This window comes from Syngnathoides biaculeatus, chromosome 17, assembly GCF_019802595.1.
Source record: "Syngnathoides biaculeatus isolate LvHL_M chromosome 17, ASM1980259v1, whole genome shotgun sequence".
Classification (NCBI taxonomy): domain Eukaryota; kingdom Metazoa; phylum Chordata; class Actinopteri; order Syngnathiformes; family Syngnathidae; genus Syngnathoides; species Syngnathoides biaculeatus.
The window spans coordinates 14,540,622-14,558,498 of record NC_084656.1 but is presented as its reverse complement, the minus strand read 5'-3'; the positions used below and the strand labels follow the sequence as shown (position 1 = coordinate 14,558,498).

General features: G+C 40.1%; 2 protein-coding genes across 6 annotated transcripts in view; one reads left to right on the top strand and one right to left on the bottom strand.

The window, feature by feature from the left end:
- Positions 1 to 17,877, bottom strand: part of lpar1 (lysophosphatidic acid receptor 1) — a 51,196-nt gene that overhangs the window by 17,652 nt on the left and 15,667 nt on the right. Inside the window, exon 1 of one of the 4 annotated variants that reach the window (XM_061801238.1) lies at positions 6,742 to 7,060. The exons of the other annotated variants lie outside the window; for them this stretch is intronic. The gene's annotated coding sequence lies outside the window, so the exon portion shown is untranslated. Of the gene's footprint in view, positions 1 to 6,741; positions 7,061 to 17,877 lie in introns of those variants that run through there. 4 annotated transcript variants of the gene reach the window in all.
- On the top strand, positions 9,733 to 16,939 carry LOC133490772 (dynein axonemal intermediate chain 2-like). 2 transcript variants are annotated; one of them, XM_061801234.1, is made up of 12 exons: positions 9,733 to 10,083; positions 10,460 to 10,621; positions 10,729 to 10,850; positions 10,959 to 11,101; positions 11,164 to 11,277; positions 11,351 to 11,490; positions 12,667 to 12,789; positions 13,083 to 13,306; positions 13,471 to 13,606; positions 13,678 to 13,824; positions 13,908 to 14,081; positions 15,057 to 16,939. In XM_061801234.1, exons 1-12 carry the CDS (start codon positions 9,901 to 9,903, stop codon positions 15,066 to 15,068), a joined length of 1,680 nt encoding a protein of 559 aa, XP_061657218.1. In that variant the 5' UTR covers positions 9,733 to 9,900; the 3' UTR covers positions 15,069 to 16,939. The 2 variants fall into 2 exon arrangements, with proteins under 2 accessions (XP_061657218.1, XP_061657219.1); XM_061801235.1 differs by having other exon boundaries at positions 9,959 to 10,083; positions 10,296 to 10,621.

Sequence of the window (17,877 nt, the reverse complement as noted above, 5' to 3'; positions counted from 1 at the left end):
ACTGCTGCTACGGCAAAGAAGTTTCAGCACAGGACCAGGTGAGAGGAGATTTTTTTTAAATCAAAATTTCCACTTTTATTTGGTTGTCTTCTGAACATAACCTCTGCGTCCCGAACATTTCTCCATCATATGTTAGCAACGCCCACCTACTACTCTTTGCACCATTAACCTCAGCACGTCACCCTACTTAAGTCAATCTTCTTCCTTGCATTCAACTTTCTCCCTGTTTCTTCCTTCTACCCTCTACTAGTCCATGGTACTCCCCCTCCTAACCCCTTGTGCACTCCGCCTTTCACACAATGTGCGCATTGTTCACATTCCCCCACTCCTGAAAGCTAAGAAACGGGGACGTCTAACAACCCAGAATACACACAAACACTGACACACATACAGTACATACATACAGACTTTTCATTCTCCAACTTTCTCTTGAACCTTGTGAACGTAAGCCACACTTAAACCACACACATACACCCTCACACTCACACATAGGCTCTGCTGATTAGTGGCATAGCTGAGCACAAGGGTTGGATTGAGAGTTTGAGGTGAGTCATGCGTGACTCCAACCGTGACGGGATTCACAGCTCGTCATCGTACGATACCCCTAAACACTTCAACCAGTCACTACCAAGATGCATGGTTCGGTCTTTAAATAGCGTATCTAAAGAATAGATAAATGGGGTGGAAAGCAATACATTGGAATTCATGTAACTGGGAAAAATCGTCAATATGAGTGCAATACAGCATTGTATATCTATCAATCAGTCAATGGAACTCATCGTGTTCAGGGTCACAGCAGTTGATTTAAGAGTAAAAGGTGGGCTATACCTGGTGTGATCAATGAAAGGGGCAATAATGGCCATGCCCTCTAAGGCCATGTCTTTGCTTACGCTAGTAGAAGCAAGCATGCAGTCGCCTTGAACACCAAAAGGAAAGCGCTGACGTGATCCAGCGTACTGGACGTCTGCAAACAAAAACCAGGCTCCCCATTGGCCCAGGAGTATGGGGGTAGGGAGATTGAGGCCTGGGATTGAGGCGTGCATTGTTGCAAGAAACACATCGGCTCCTAAAATGAGTTCATTGCCACCATGACGAGAAGAAAAAAAAAAGCTTCTTGATTCTTCGATGAAACTTGGCACATTTTGGCAGGACACAATCTGTTTAAAATCATTAGGGAATTATCATCCCTAAAGCAGCAGGAAACCTTTAGAGAACTTAGGATAAAAATGAACTGTTGCTTCTGATTTGCCCAGAGCCACTAACTGTGATATCTAATTTCTCAATAACATCCCAAGTCTTACATATATTATAGAAACCCTATAATTTGGCTTTGCATTTTTCCAAAGACGATATCTTGGAATAGGCTTGTGAGAGCTGCAATCTGGCCGATGGGGTTCTGGAGAAGCACCCTTTCATTTTGCATTTCCTCTTTTTTCCTGCTGTGATCAAATTGCTTAAGTACGTTTACGGGCAAAGCCGTCTCTCCCAACTGGCGGAACTGAAAAGAACCCAAATATTTTGTGGAGTGCATTTTACATCCGAACTCAGTCTCACTTTTGGTGACAGTTTTAATTCAGACCACCCAGTTTTAAAGAAGCAGAAGAATGGCACTTATTAAAAAGTGGTCAAGATCAAAAGTGGTGAAGGTCATTCCTTCTGATCTTCACCCACACAGAAAGGCCAAAACCCACCCACATTTCAAATGTGACAGCACAGATTGAAATGGATATTTCTCAGCACAATTAGCAAAACTGTTCCCCATATGCAGCTATGTATTTCACTAACTTTGCAGTGAGCCATTTTTTTTTTAAATCACATAACACAGCATGCTAGGAAACACAAACAAGCGTTCCCATTGTTGTCCCATGAAAACACAATGTGATGGACTCAAGCCAATAAAAAAGCAACCACACTGAAAAAAAAAGTGCTGCTTTTCATTGCTTGTAAAATGTCCCATGACAAAAACAACACAAAGCTGACGTGCAAAGTAATGGAACACACCGTCATTTTAATTTCAAAGGAAGTTTGAAAGTCAACCATATCCTTATGAGAACAAGTTACAAACAAACCGTATGAAATGACACAGTCTTGCTACACAATTGGCTTGCTCTTTTTTGCGAAACAGATTCATTTCAGGCATTCATTGCATTAAACAAGTTTAATACGAACACATTTCATTCATTCATTCATTTTCTGAGCCGCTTATGCTCACAAGAGTCTCGGGAGTGCTGCAGCCTATCCCAGCTATCATCGGGCACGAGGTGGGGTACACACTGAACTTGTTGCCATCCAATCACACAGCACATAGACAACAGTTGCACTCACACCTAAGGGCAATTTAGGGTCTGCAATCAATCCATGTTTTGGAGATGAGAGAGTAAATTGGAATACCCGGAGAAAACCCACGGAGGCACTGGGAGAAAATGCAAACTCCACACAGGCAAAAGCGAGACGCTGTGCAGAGCCGTCATGAATTATGGAGGTTGTTTTGGGAGAAAACACTCCAGACAGGACAAAATATGATAGCGAGTGTGTTCCCCTGACACAGTCATTCCCTAATTGCCAGTTACATTGACAAATGGCAGAAGTCATGCGCATTGTTTCCATTCTAAGTGGCTACATTGTGAAAACGCACCATCTCCAGTTATTTTACCACCCTGTAGGTCAGGACAAACTCCAGTGTATGCATCAGCTTTAATGACAGTTTGTCAGTGTGTTGTCTTCTAAAGAAGAACCAGTGGAGTCCAGAAATTACATAACCAAAACAAGAAAGAGGAGGAAGTCAAATATTTCAGCTACGGAGCTGTTAAAAAAAGGCTTGCTTGCTGAAAACGACAACATAAGTCTGCATCTCCATCTGAAATTGCGAGGCTTTTTTTTTTAAACCAGCTTTCTAAAATGCACCATAAACAGAAGACAAGCAAGGTCTTCTTTTCAGGGACTGCCCATGGAATGTTCCTGGCTAGCAGCTCCAATTAGCTCACCTCAGCCAGTCTGTCAGTCAACATGGCTTTTTCATGTTAGAGTGCAGACTGAGGGCAAGCAAGCACATCACACAGTACTTCACTAAAAAGATAAAGGGACTCATCACATCCCTTCAAAGTACAGAAGTATTGGACTGCATTTTCTAAAAACATTTTCCTGTACTTTGCAGTACTTTTACAGCATGTGTCTCTAAAAAATTTTGCTGGACCACGAAGGGAGAGAGGTTGAAACCACTAAAGTGCTTTCTTGGTTTTCTTCCAATCCTTACATGCTGAACAGTTAACCTTTGGTCATCTTTTAAGGAACACCACACTCAGAAATGGCGAAGAGGAACATCTGATCTCATATATTCTCCAAACTGTCTGAACAAAATGAAAATGAAATTGTCACTTGGGACAAGAATAAACCTGAAAAGCACCGAATTGGCCTTGGACAAGTTATTGCTTTGAAATGGAGGATGTCTGCGAATACAGTAGATAACCTTTAGGGTAATAAGATGAAAACACTCATATCACAAAACAAATTAGGATTATAAATGTTATAATTTTCCACCAACACAATGGAAAAGGCCACTATATCGATTTTTGCCAAATTTGCTACTTATGATGTTGGCTTATCTTTGCAGTGCTCATCCAATGCCACGCAGAGCAAAGCACATTTGGCGGTGTGTCCCATTATCCATCAGATCTGTCTCCTTCGAGCATGCGACATCGATCAGCTGCTAAACATCTATGATGACATACTGGAGGCTTTTGGAAACGGATTTGGAAAGATTTGCTTACTGGTGATGGAAAAACCTGTTGTTATCTGAAGAGTGTGTTGAGTGTATATTTCAGCAACTATGAGAAAGGTACTAACCTGCAATTCAAGATAAAAATGTTTAAAAATGCCCACTGAAGTCACTTGCTGGTCCAATGCTATGTTGAACTTTGGCCACAATCATTTTATAAACCTGGTTGAACTTTTATCTGGTTGATTTACAAAACAAAAATCATCACATAAATTTGAGTTTATTTGCTTCAGAGTCCAAACCTTCATCATCATTAAACCTTTCGTGACAATATAGGAAATGGTTATTATCACCCAAGTATTAACAGAAGCTGAAACACTTGTAAATATAATGACTAATGAGAAGTGATTTCCCCTCTCTCATTAATCTTTAGAAAAAGTTTTACAAAAAGCCAAGGAACAGCTAAAGCAAAACAGATAACCAAAGTAAAAAAAACGGGAGTCAAATGTGTTACATTTGTTGAATCTAAATCTTCATTAAAGACAACACTAGCAGCACTAAGCGACAGTTCACAACAGAAAAAAACCCCCAGGCATACTCAGGTGCACCCATTGCTTGGTACCACTGTAAATATATCATATTAGTGTATGTTCCCTTTCTACCTTTCCACTGTAAAGGGTGACAAAATAGCCAACTTGTACTACTCCTTGGTATTATAAACAGTTATGACTTTTGTAATTTCTCACCCACAAAGGAAACGTAGACCCAATCCAGATTAATCGAACCAAGATGAGGAGCCACAACAGGTACACATTAAAATAGATTAACATTTTCACTATCATTTCCAACATAAATGACAAACTGCTCCAGACACCCTTGAAGGACATTCACTTTCTGCTGCGTTAGCAGAGAATACGTAACTCTCCTACCTGCGCGACTGTTAAAGCAATCTGCACTTTGAGATGAAGAATGGGTGGAATGCAAGCCTTTGGACAAGGGGGAGGAGGCTTGGAATAATCACAATACAGATGTTTCAAGGACCCACTTTTTTTTTTTAAAGATGGATGTCATGGGAAATATAAAACCGTCATCTCAAGATGAGAAAAAAAGACTTTGCAAGAGCCATCCGCTTAACCATGAGTGTCGGAAGTCACTAACATGAAATGCTCCTGTCACTTTATCTTTTCTTTGAACATGATTTTTCATTTGGGACAACTATTTCAAGTAGAAATTGTGGTCTGTGCAGGTTCGCTGGTTACCAGAGAAACCGTCGAGCTCCTGAAGACAATCCTCAAGTCATATTTTGAGCGTTGGTCTCTTATATCCATGGCGACAGTTTGTATCCACGGAGGCAATCATGACAACTAAGATAAGACATTACAGCCCATTTTTATCATAAATTACGACAGGGGTCGCATTATCTTGAGTCATTTCTGCCAGAGTTTCAGATACAAAACTGTGATCTTTTAGTAATTGTTCACATTAATTCAACAGTTAAAAAAAAAAACAAAACCTTTATTTCTTTTTAAAAAGGTAGCCAAAGTTGTATTTCAAAAAATAACAAAGTTTTCCTATGACTTGGAAAGGTTAAATGTATTCATTGCTAAAACGACCAGATTGAGTCTTTTCATTTCATGTGAGAAAAACAGAATAGTCCGCTGCCAACTAATCAATGTTGACATTACAAATGAAAGGAAGGTTGGGAAGGTGAACGTAATCTCCATAATTAAAACATCTTGAAAAAGCGTTGACCCTCACCCCGAGCCAAAGTGTAAATGCTTTTCACACTAGCATCAAAGACCCCCTGAGGTCTGTGGTCATGGGTGGTAAGTAAACGCTGCCCTCACAAGCACAAGCCCACACGAAGCTATTAAAAAAGACATATAGGTAAAATGAAAAAAAAAAAAAGTATTGGACACTGTTATACAATCCAGCTAAACCAATGTGCGAACAATAATGTTATTTATAAGTACAAATCCCCCTCTGTACCTTTGTTACTGAATCATTTCAGTGAATGCTACCTAATTTTGTTGTGAGGTGAAGCACTACGGTTTACTTCTTTTTATACCTAGTTTGAATTCCCAAAAGTGAAATCAAATGGGTTTCGAAAACATGGGCAATTAACAAGCGCTCTGAAATGCATCAAGGTTTAGCTTTAAGGTCCAAATGAATAGGACTTGATGCATTTGGTACCTTTCACCAGAAGTGTGAATACAAGACATATTCAAACGTTACTGTTGATTCAAAAGATCTGTAATAACGCTATTAATACTCCCACTGAAGCGGTGCAGAAATACAATCTAAATAGTTTTTTTCCCTTATATTTTTAGCGGGGTTCATTTTGATATAAAGTAAAACAGAACCCTGACTGAATTCAAATTGGAGTCATGTTCACTTCTTTTGATCAATTGCAGTTTTTCACGCTAAGATTGAGCAGAGTTAAGCTAATTTGCCTGTCTATGCAAAGTTTTGACTTCTGACTGCAAACCTTATGCAGGGGTCCTTTTTGAAGACGAATAGGTGTAAAAAGCAACACAGGGGATTGTTGACAATCTTGCCTTTGAGTGCAACAAAACTAATAATTCATCCTGTGTTGTCTTGCACAGTTCCTGTTCAACTGATGACAGGAAAGACTGGTGAAAAAACTACTTTTTATTGAAGATTAAAATGCACAGGCTTCTGTCCTTCTGTGAGTGAGAACTGTTATCTGGTTCCATGATTCAGATCCCAGCCTCCGTGGCGCAACAAGCCCCTCACTTCACTACTGCGCCCCCTTCCTTCTGCACTCAAACGAGCGTCATCTATCCAAATAACGCAGTGCAAGACAAGTTGAGGCGTCTGCGTATGTAATTATCAATCAAGCCTTTATCAAATCCAAATACTTATGCACGTCTACGTGGCAGGTATGCTTACGTAAAAATGCCCACAAGCATAAACGGGGGCACTGTCACAACCAAGTTACATTTTTTCCCATTAATAATTCAATATATGAATCATGACATCAGTCAGAAGAATGTCATACTTACAACCTATTTTCCCAATGAGAGCAGCAAGTCGAACGTTTAGTTTACTCCCAGAGAGGCTCCTAGTGATCCAAACCAATCAGTTTGATTCGGGAAAAGCTGAAATTCCTCCCACGATACAAAGTCGAGCTACACTCTTGTCAAAGCGGTGAGGAGTCAAAATCCAACATTAAGCCAGGGAGTTGCATTGTACGTCCAAATAAACAGCAAGCACTTGTTTTTCCTGCGGAAAGTTGCAGCTCTGCTTCCCACATTGAAGTCAGCTTGATGCTCTCCTCCTGGTGCCTGGTGCCCCACTCCCTCCTTCTCTTTCTCTCTCTCTCTCTCTCTCTCTCTCTCTCTCTCTCTCTCTATCTCCCTTCCTCCCTCCCAACTCTCTCCCTCCACTGTCCTCACTCCCTGGTGGGTACTCCACACACATGCAAACGCACCGGGAAGGGATCTTCTTGTCTGCGTATGACGTCACTGACACGTACGCGCGCCCGTGCGCACTGTGGAAAATAACATGGCCAAATGAACTGACGCACTCGAGTTTGCTGAAAAAGTGCAAACAACAACAACAAAAAAAATGAAACTGTTTCCCTGAAACAGTTTAGAAATTAGCTCTGTCCTTAACATGCAAACTTTCTGAAGTATTTATCATGAACATAAATACAATAACCGTAAATAATGTTTAAAAAAGTTACTCCTAAATTTTAATTTTGTTCAAATAAATACTTATTGGCATGGTGGAGCAGCTGTAGGGCATTGGTCATACAGTTCTGAGGACTGGGGTTCAAATCCCAGCCCCACCTGTGTGGAGTTTGAATGTTCTACCCTTGCCTGCGTGGGTTTTCTCCGGGCACTCCGGTTTCCTCCAACAACGCAAAAATATACATTAGTCGGAGGCTTTGAATTGCCCCAAAAATGTGACTGTGAGTGGGACTGTTGACTGTCCCCATGTGCCCTGCGATTGGCTGGCAACCAGTACCTCGCCTTCTTCCTGATGACAGCTGGGTTGGCCCCAACACTCCCGTGACCTTCGTGAGGATAACTGTCTTGGAAAATGGATGCATGGATAAATAATGATAGTACAGTATTATGTCCTTATAAAAAGAAAGTTCTGTTTCTATTAAAATGTAAAGCTGGTTGGCTCATGTACCTTACAGCCAAGAGGCCTTCGTTTGAATCTTGACTCTTGCCATCTTTGTGTGGAATTTGCGTGTTGTCCCTTTGCTTGTAAGGGTTTTCTCCGAGCTACTTCAACATCCTCCCACAAATCCCAAAACATGCATATTTGCTTAGTGAAGACCCCGGATTGTGGCTCAGCCGTTGTTTAGAAATACGTGGCACTGGCAAAGAGTCAAGGTCAGCTCTATGTTACCGCTCACTCAAAGTCTGCTGGAACTTCACCTCGCCTGTAAACCCTAATGAGGACAAACTGTCGATATTGCATGAATCAATGAATAGGTCAGTGGGTCTCCATTAAACGTTTATATAAATGTCCAGTGCCGGAGCCTATCCCAGCTAACAATGGGTGAAAGGCGGACTACACTCTAGACCGGGCACCAGTCAGGCAGGGCTTATACTGACACCATCACTGAGCGGGAATCGACCCCACAGTGCCCAGATCAAAGACAGGTGTGTGTACCACCACACCATCAGTGACTACCCCCATTTTCTAAAAATGTTCAAATAAATTCACATGTCAAAATGTAGGATAACTTCGAACTGAAACAATGTTTACAGACAAAGTTTTGATTCTACTATTTCCAGGAGCCTATTGTAGCACAAAGTCCAAATACTGATTATAATGTATTATATATTATTGTTAAAAATACAGCCACTAAACATTCTTCAAATCAAATACATGGTTTTGACTTTTTACAGACAGTACACTTGAATAAGTTTGTTGTTGTTTTGTTTTGCTTTGAAAGGAAAGGAATTTCCCATTGCCCAGTGTTGAGTTCTTCTTCCCCCCAGTACTTAATTGGAAACACATTTTTTTTTCAAGTAACTTGTTAATCGAGAGAAACAGGAAGGGAGTGAGGTCTGGAGTGAAGGAGAGAAAAAGGGGAAAAAAAACTCAAAGAGAGACTATATTCCTTACTTATTCCTTCCTTTTATACATTGTCTTCAATACATTTCCTTCTGTCTATTACTCTTGTTGCTGTAATGTTACTTCTGCCTATATGCGTTCCATTGATCCTAATAATTATCCCAAATTAAACTGTCACGCCAGGATTTTTTTTTTCTTTTTTTTTTGCCTTTGCGACGTGTACATTTGCCAACTCACCACCATCTGTGAGCACTTAGTGAGGTGGCTAACCTGCTGCTTCTCCCGTATAACAAAGTGTTAAAGGCGTAAAACACTGAACAATGTGCTATTCTCATTTGCCTTGTAATGATAGACATGCTGCTTACATGATTTCATTTTAAAGTCATGCAGTCTCACAGTATTTTTCAAAGGCCCCGGTCGGCCATCAAATGTCAATGACGCAGACATAACACCTGCGATGCACCTGATGGTTATTTTTCATCTGGATAAAGCTCACTTTTCTTTGAGTGTGTTTTTGAGTAATACAGTAAATTATGCTTGGGATCGTATGTGCAGCAAATGAAACTAAACCAGTGATTTTATTATCTTTTTTGTGCAAAACCTTTTATTGAAATTGTTAAAGGTTTTATAAATGTTGCTACAGCTACAGTGCCTTAAGAATAATATATACATTGTAGACTTTTCTGCCTCACTTTTGATGACCACTCATGCCTACTGCTGTAGGGTAGTGCTTGTTGTGTTATATTTTAATGTTACTTATTATGGTGGTTTTAGGAAAACCAGGAATATTTCAAATGGTACTTTGTGAGAATGCATTACTAGCAGTATTTGAAGAACACTTACATCACAGCATGTCACAGTTCCTATCTTTGACATGTTATCTGACAATATGACAATAAAGCTTTGAATTAGTTATAACCCTTTAATACAAAGCGTTTGATGTAAAAAGGATGTCATCTTTCTAGGAAGTAAAATGTGGGAAGGAAACATTTTTTTTTCAAGAGTGTAGAATATAAACTTTGACTCACTTATTTTTATACTTTTATAAAATAATCTCATTTGGATATCTGCATTCATAAGACTAGGGCTATCATTCCTACGTTTCTGAGTCATCAGTCAACGGGATGGAGATTGTTCATGAATATGTGAAGCTCCGGAGTGACTTTGGGCGCCAGTGTCTCTTTTCGGACCGTCATGTGGAGCTGCTTGTCGATCTTGCTCCAAACCCAAAACTGGCGATGCAGTTTGTTCTGAAGGAGACAAGAGACCTGGGAGTGCAGGGCTGCTGGGAAATGTCGGAGCATGAGGTGAATGAAATGCCTCTTCATAGCATTGTGTATAACAGATCTACTTAAAAATTAAATCAAAGGATACTTCAGTGGAAATAATTTGGATCACAGTATAAACGTATCTTTGTACTGAGAATGCGTTCAGGCAAGGTCAATGAAGAAGCAATCAGTTTTACGTATGCAGAACATTTTTAAATGTTGAAATGTGTAACGTATTTGTGTTTATGCAGGGAAATAAAGTAGTTTTCAGTCAAATTTGTTATTGGGAGAGTTTGGTTACCACGAAGGCACAGGGTCAAGAGCCGCTTCAGATCAAGACATGAAACCAACTGGATGCTGGTGAGATGTCAGCGCACTCTTTGAAACAGGCCTGTTGATGATCATTTCATTCCAGGTGAACACCAAAAGCTTTGAGTATGAAAACCAGGGGATAAATCATGTGGAAGGGGGGTGGCCAAAAGACATCAACCCACTCGAGATGGAACAAACTATTCGCTTTAGGAAGAAGGTGGAGAAAGATGAAGGCTACATGAATAGTATCCAGGTGCTAGGCACGGTGAGTTTACGAATGACCTCAATCCGTGTGGACCTTTACCTAAATCCATACATGCTTTTTGCTATGACAACCAGTTTTGAAAAATATCTATATGCTCTGTGATCCAGCTTATAGGGCAATGTGTTGGACAGAATAACGCTGTGGACATTTACCAAGAGTACTTTAAAGACGAAGAATTGCTGGATGAAATTCAGGAAGCACCTTCTGTGAAGATCGTTAATGTATTCAGGTACTTTTAGCATAATGTTAAAAATGAACTCCTTCCAAATCTTATACACCTATTACACCCTATAATTACGCTACCTCTTAAATTAAATGATTCCGAATATTTTTTCAGAGACCCGAACAAGGAAAAAAGAAATATCACGAGTCTTTCTTGGCAACCTGGGGGAGGCAGGAATCTGGCAGCTGCCTATTCGTGCCTTGAGTTGCAAAAACCCACAGGGAATATGAGCAAAGATTCATACATCTGGGACCTTGGTAAGTAAAATAAGTAGATACATTGAAAATCACAGTCTGTTAGAATTGTTTATGAATTGCAGAGAACCCCAACCATCCTAAGGATGTTCTCACCCCGACATCTCAACTCATCTGTCTGGATTACAACCCCCAGGATTTGCACACGCTTGTCAGTGGGTGTGTCAATGGGCAGATTGGTGGGTTCTGGTCAAAGAGATACTCATGAGTTCTTCCAGAAATTGTTATCCTCATGAAGATTTGTATTTTCAGTGTTATGGGATGCCCGTGATACCCAAGAGCCTGTGGCCGTTTCCTTGTTAGAACAGAGTCACGCAGAACCCGTTTACAAGATGATTTGGTTGCAGTCGTCGACTGGGACAGAAGCCTTCTCTGCATCCACCGATGGACAGGTTGATAAAAGTGATATCTCTCTTAATATTGTGAATTTAAAGTACAGGTACCACTATATCCCAGTGGTCTTGTTTCATTATAAAATAATCAGCCATTGTGTTTCAAATTAGATTTATACGCAGCCATGCTCCTTACCCAGGCTGCAGCACGGCACTCACTCATGGAGTATATAACCCCACCTGATTGGACACATAACACAGGTGACCATGTGGGTACGTCACAAAAAAATACACTGACTAGCCCATATGAACAAAAAACATGCTGTGTCGTGTTGCAATCGATTGCGTGACAGGCGCCTTGTTTTTCACTCCTGCCTCTGTCCGAGCAAACGCTGACCCACGGGCCAGGATCGCCTGGTAGCGGAACTCCGCTTCAGGAAACTAGATCCAGGCAAAGGGGATACTCGATGAGGCGGTCAACCGTGTGCCACCGCCGCTACTCCTACATTGAAGAGATTATCCTCTGAATTGTTTTAGCACATTGTAACAGTAGTAGCATTCTTTATTGATGAACTCAAGAGTGTTTACCTCGAGTCGAAAGTTGTGGATGAAAGAACATCACATGGAGACGGAATAACGACGGCGGAGGGAATTGTTGTAATTGGGAAAGTCCCCCATTGCCAGATTTCCCACTGGCCTTTCTTTATAGTCGTCCCAAAAATGAAATAATAAAATACGGCAATTCCATTACAATACAAATATCAATGCAAAAAACATCTGACAAAATATGACTCTTCAAATTAAATGTCTGTATTCCAAGTTAAAACATTATAGAGGATGCTCAGAAAAATGAACCCTGCAAAATGATATTATAAATGAGGAACAAATGAAAGTAAATACTGTTCAATTAGTGAAGTCAATTTTTCATTGAACAGTTTTATGATTGTCATGATTACGTTTTAATGGTATAGTATGCAAATGTCAACATTGAATGGATTCGGATAGAAGTGCATGATAATGATTTAAATATGTTTTTTTCACACAAAAAAAACCCGAGTTGGAAAATGCATAGAACCTACTAAAAACCTAATGAGAAGGAATCAGCCAGCAAGAAGTAAGAGGTTTTAGTTTTCCGGCTTTATGCATCATGCCAATTCCATGACCTTGCACACAATATTGCAATAAATGAATATTGCACCATGAAATTAACAAATATATAATTGTTTATGCCAACAGATTTTATGGTGGGATGTCCGCGAATTGAAGGAGCCCACAGCGCGGCTGGTTCTGGACCTGAGTAGAAAAGAAAACCGAAACACTGCTTTAGGAGCAGTCTCTCTGGAATATAACCCTACCATGGTGTGTTTCCATCCTTCCAGAATTTTCAGCGAACAAGAGTATCTCATACACTAAGGGAGCACTAACACTTGGTCAGTGGTCAACTATGCTCAAACCAAAGTCACAATGAATTATGGGGCATGAAAATGTACAGTGATAAACACTGTGTAATCAATCTAGATTGTAGTAGTAAAGTCATGCCCAAACACATCCTGTCTCCTAACCTTGTGTTGTTTTCATTTGTCCCCCTTGTCTGATGAGTAAAATAGCTACAAGGTGTCAAACTCGCTAAAGCCTTTCTCCTGTGTCTACAGCCCGACACTTTTTTGGTGGGGACTGAACAGGGGGCTGTTGTTTACTGCAACAGGGCTGGTGAGACTCCAACTGAGAAGATTGTCTGTACGTACGATGGCCACCACGGACCTGTCTATGCCATCCAAAGGAACCCTTTCTTTCCTCAAAACTTCCTGACAGTAGGAGACTGGGGGGCCCGCATTTGGTCAGAAGACATTAAGGAGTCATCTATCATGTGGACAAAGTAAAATATTTGTTTTGTCTTACCATATGTTCTTCCGCTCTTTGTGTTCCTTTTTTTAAAACTGACTTCATGATCTGTAATTGTCTTTATTTTTCATACCTTGTTGGTTGCTTGAATCTGATGATTTTGGGCGGGTCAGTGATCAGTGTCTTTGGTGTGCTCAGGCACCAGATGGCTTATTTAACAGATGGGTGCTGGAGTCCTGTCAGACCCTCAATCTTCTTCACTGTGAATATGGATGGTATGCTGGACATCTGGGACATCTTGTTTAAGCAGATTGACCCCACTCTAAGCGTGAAGGTGTTGAGGAGTTTTGTAATCTGTTCATAGAAACCATTTGTTCTTCTTCAATAACCAAATACTGTTTTCAGGTGCATGATGAAGCTCTGTGTAGCCTTCAGGTGCATAGAGATGGATGCATGGTAGCTTGCGGCTCTCAGCAGGGTGCTGCTACACTAATAGAAATCTCTTCAGGACTGTGCACTCAACAGAATAATGAGCAGAATCTTCTGGGTGAGGTGAGATATACCGAATGGTTAATAACTGATTAGTTGGATATTTTTACACGGATAAATGTGATGTGTCCATCCTTATCTTTTAGATGTTGGAACGCGAGACAAAACGGGAAAAGATTCTCAGGGCTTCTCAGACCGGGGAAGAAGAAGATAGGAACAGTAAGGAAAGTCCAAGGGAGCTGCTACTCAGGTCAGACTATGACTTCCACAACTTGATGGAGTCAGAGCAGAGGAGGAAGCAATGGGAGTCGAGACAGCGGGTGAAGCCATATTGATGCTATTAACTTTTATTATTAGAAGTGACAGAAAGTGTGTGTTAATGCTGCGAAATGTTATGAATTCTGGATCATAATACTAGCTAGTTCATACTAGCTCCTATCGGAACACAGAGTGCACAGCACTTTGCCGGGAATGTCCACTTTTTGTTTGTGTTCGGTTAGACATGTTGATACCGTTTTCGGTCCTATCTGCACAGTTACACTTTTTTCAAGCAATGCCCATCTGAAACAGTTTTTGATTCCAGCATCCTTGACAATTGCCCTCACTCGATCTTCATCCTTTTTTTCTAAAACTTTCGCCATCATAAAACTATGAACACAGTGTCGCTCAGTTTGCGCTATCACTTGGCTAACTAACAAGTTCCACTGCGATTTCTGAGAACCGAGAACATATGTACATGGCAATGGTGAAACTCGATTAACCACTAACACAGTTGGATCGTTATAGTGTATAACTCTGTTGTCCAATCGAGTAATCTGCCGCAAACGAGTTTTAATGTTTATGTCGCAAAATGCAAATATTTACACTACCGAGCAAGTTAGAACGGCATATGATAGTCGTGCTTGTGCTAGCACTAAGCTGAACTTGCAGCTCGGAGCCCACCACCGAGAGGCAGGTGCACGATACCCTACCCCCCCCCTGAAATTTTTTTCAACAGATTTGCGCTTATCTCAAGAAGGGTCATTTTGGCCTGAAAAAGTCGGAAATCCGCCGATCGGCGGAAAATTCTCATCCCTGCTCAGTGACAGTTCATGGAAGATATTAAGCAAGTTGTATTCTGTTGACACATTTTCCTGCAATACAAAAAAGATTCAAATACCTATCAGAATTATTGACTCCCAGCACGGACACAACAAAACGTAATTATCTTGGATTTTTATGACATTGTTTATCACATTTAACCTCAAAAGCCATCATCTTATCTTCTTTACCCTTTTCTGCTTACTGTACTGCAGCATTACCCATAGATGGAAGAAGCAGACAGCAGATGACAACAACAGTCCAAGTAGAAGAAGTAGTAGAACTTCAGCATGATGTTTGGCAAGATGGTCGCATTTTCTCAAGTTGACCATGTGTTGAAAAAAATGTTATTTTCCTTCAACCAATTTGTCATTATAGATATCGGAGGTACCTAACAGAAAAAAAAATCACATCAAGTAATGTTCCTTTGCAAGAAATATAGACTCGGTATATGACACCTCTTCAAAGGTAGTGATTGGCAAGATCCAAGTGAAATCAAATCACTACACAACTGAAACTGAATAGGATCTGACACAAGATAGCTGACACATCTGGGTTCACCTAATCAGTACATATTTCTTATCTTAAAATCAGTACTGCTTTTTCAGTAGGTACACTCTGTCCAGTGAGAGAAGCCCAAAACATTGAACACTTGGGTATGCTTGCAAATGCTTTCAACATTGATCTACATGTTTCAAATAATTTTTCTCAGTGCTCTGTAGAGATTTTTAACAGAAATTTTTGTAGGAATACTTTTTAATAATGAGATTTTGAGTGTGTGCCCTAACCCTAAACAGCAATATTGAAACAACAAGAGTGTCTTGACTCAACAACAGTTTGACAAATTAGACACTAAGTGTAGTTGCTATGCTGTAGCGTGGCTGAGAGCAGAAGTGACGCCGATGTAGAAAAGGAAAACACAAGGGAAGGGAAAAACCTAACTACCGCTCTAACCCTCACAGTCAGAATCTCTGCAGGAAGGAAGAGCTCAAGGTTGTCTGCAAAGCTATTACACAAAGTACTATCCTTTTTTTTTCCTGACAGAATTTGTTGGGACTGAAAATGTGTGTCATCATTTCTAGCTCCAGTGGGAACACCAAGCTCTGTATAACACTTGCGATTTCTGAATTTTTCTCCCTCAAAGTAGAACAGTATTAGTTGTACGCTAGTTTGTCCCTCTTATACGAACATCATTAGTTATGTTGCATAGTGAAAGTACGAAAAGTAGTTATCTGTCAACCTTCCCAAAAAAAAAAAAAAAAAGAAAAAAAAAAATCGCTACAAAAAAAACTTTCATTGCTTGGATAGGAGGGCAGAACAGAAACTTTTGTGCCACTTATCCTCACTGGGGTCATGAGCATGATGGAGCTATCCCAGTTTTCAGGCGAGAGGAAGGGTACACCCTGAACTGGTCGCTAGGCAATCACAGACTTGCAACCTGTAGACTTGGATAAATAGCAGCTCAATTTTAGAATTTTGAAATAAAATTCTGTAGCAAAGCATCTCATCAGGAATGTCTGTTGTACCTCACAGTATGTCATAAATGTCATCCTTTCAGGTTATAACTTTTGTCCAATGACTAAAATATCAGTGTGAATGCTAAGGGAACTGGAATTAATGCGCTTAGTGGGTTTGTTGGCCGCATCATTGGGTGGGCAGCAAACATTACACAGTTGCCTCACAATTTACAGGACTTGACCAGATGGCCAATGTTAATCACACAACCTGCGGTTTGTAAGAAGTATTGCAATGCATGCTGGGAAATACCAGGATTCACCATTGCCACAATAGCGCTGTAGCATATTTCGACATTTCCTGAAAACCAACATCCTGCATCTTATTTTTTTTTTTGCTTGTATAGATAGGTTTCCAATGATGTCACCACAGACCCAGGATTCCCTTAGACCAATCAGATAAATTAACGATAGAAAAAAAAAATCTCCCGCTTCACCCATCACCTGTGTTCTCTGACTTTTATGACACACAAGATGCCGTAATTGGAAACCTATACATTAGAATTTTTGAAAATGTAATTTTGCTTTAATGCTCCTTTTGTGTTCATTTGTTGGTTGTATGCTAGTGTGCTGTGGTGTGCTTATTAAATAGAGGTGACTTGAAACTTAATTGTTGTCAACAGTGATTTCAATCTTTTGTTGGTGTCATTCATAAATATATTAAGTTGAGAAATTGTACAATTGGTTTTACTCTTAAAATGTGAAAAATGCAACCCATTGCTTTTGGTGTATTATGAGTAATTCTGGTTGAATATTAGTTGTAACATTGAGAAAATACAGTCTTATGTCAAATCAGATTACTTGCCCAATACAAAACGTTCTTGTTGAGATGATCTTTTTAGCCTAAAAAAATTGTCTTAAAATTCTGTCCAGTACCTTTTAACTGATTAGTGTCTGGACTGAGAACAGCTTTCCACATGCAAAATAAATACATGTGGTTTAAGGAAATCAAAATAGCTTAGCGCGATGGATGAACTCTTCCTATGGGTGGTGGTTATGCGAATTACGAAGCAGGCTCCAATTTACAGAGAAAGCATGCAAGCTTTGTCTTCAGAGCTCTGTTTGCTAAATCAAGCTGCTCATTGCACCACTTAGTCTGAATGCAAGCAGACTGCAAGAAGAAGAAAAAAAATCTCTTCATGTCACAATAATTTCTTTAGGTTATATATGTATCAAAGTGTACTACAGCTGATTTAGAAAGAAAAGTGAACTACAGCCTCAACTGATCACCAGTCAAGATGATTGTTAAAAGTATTGAACAGGAGCAATGATGAACATCCCAATTGAAGCATAATTAGAATATAGTCGTTCCAGAACTATCTCATGTCCTTCTTTTCTACAGTACCTGTATTTGACTTGAATTGACAGCAGCATCATTTTGCAGAGCAGACAGTGACAGGCAGACGCTTTACTGCTCTCCATCGCTCTCCCAGATTGAATGAGCAGGAAAGAAGGATGAACTGGAGATGACAGATTAGCCATGCTGACTTCCTTCATCACAAGTAGACATGATAAAAGCTCT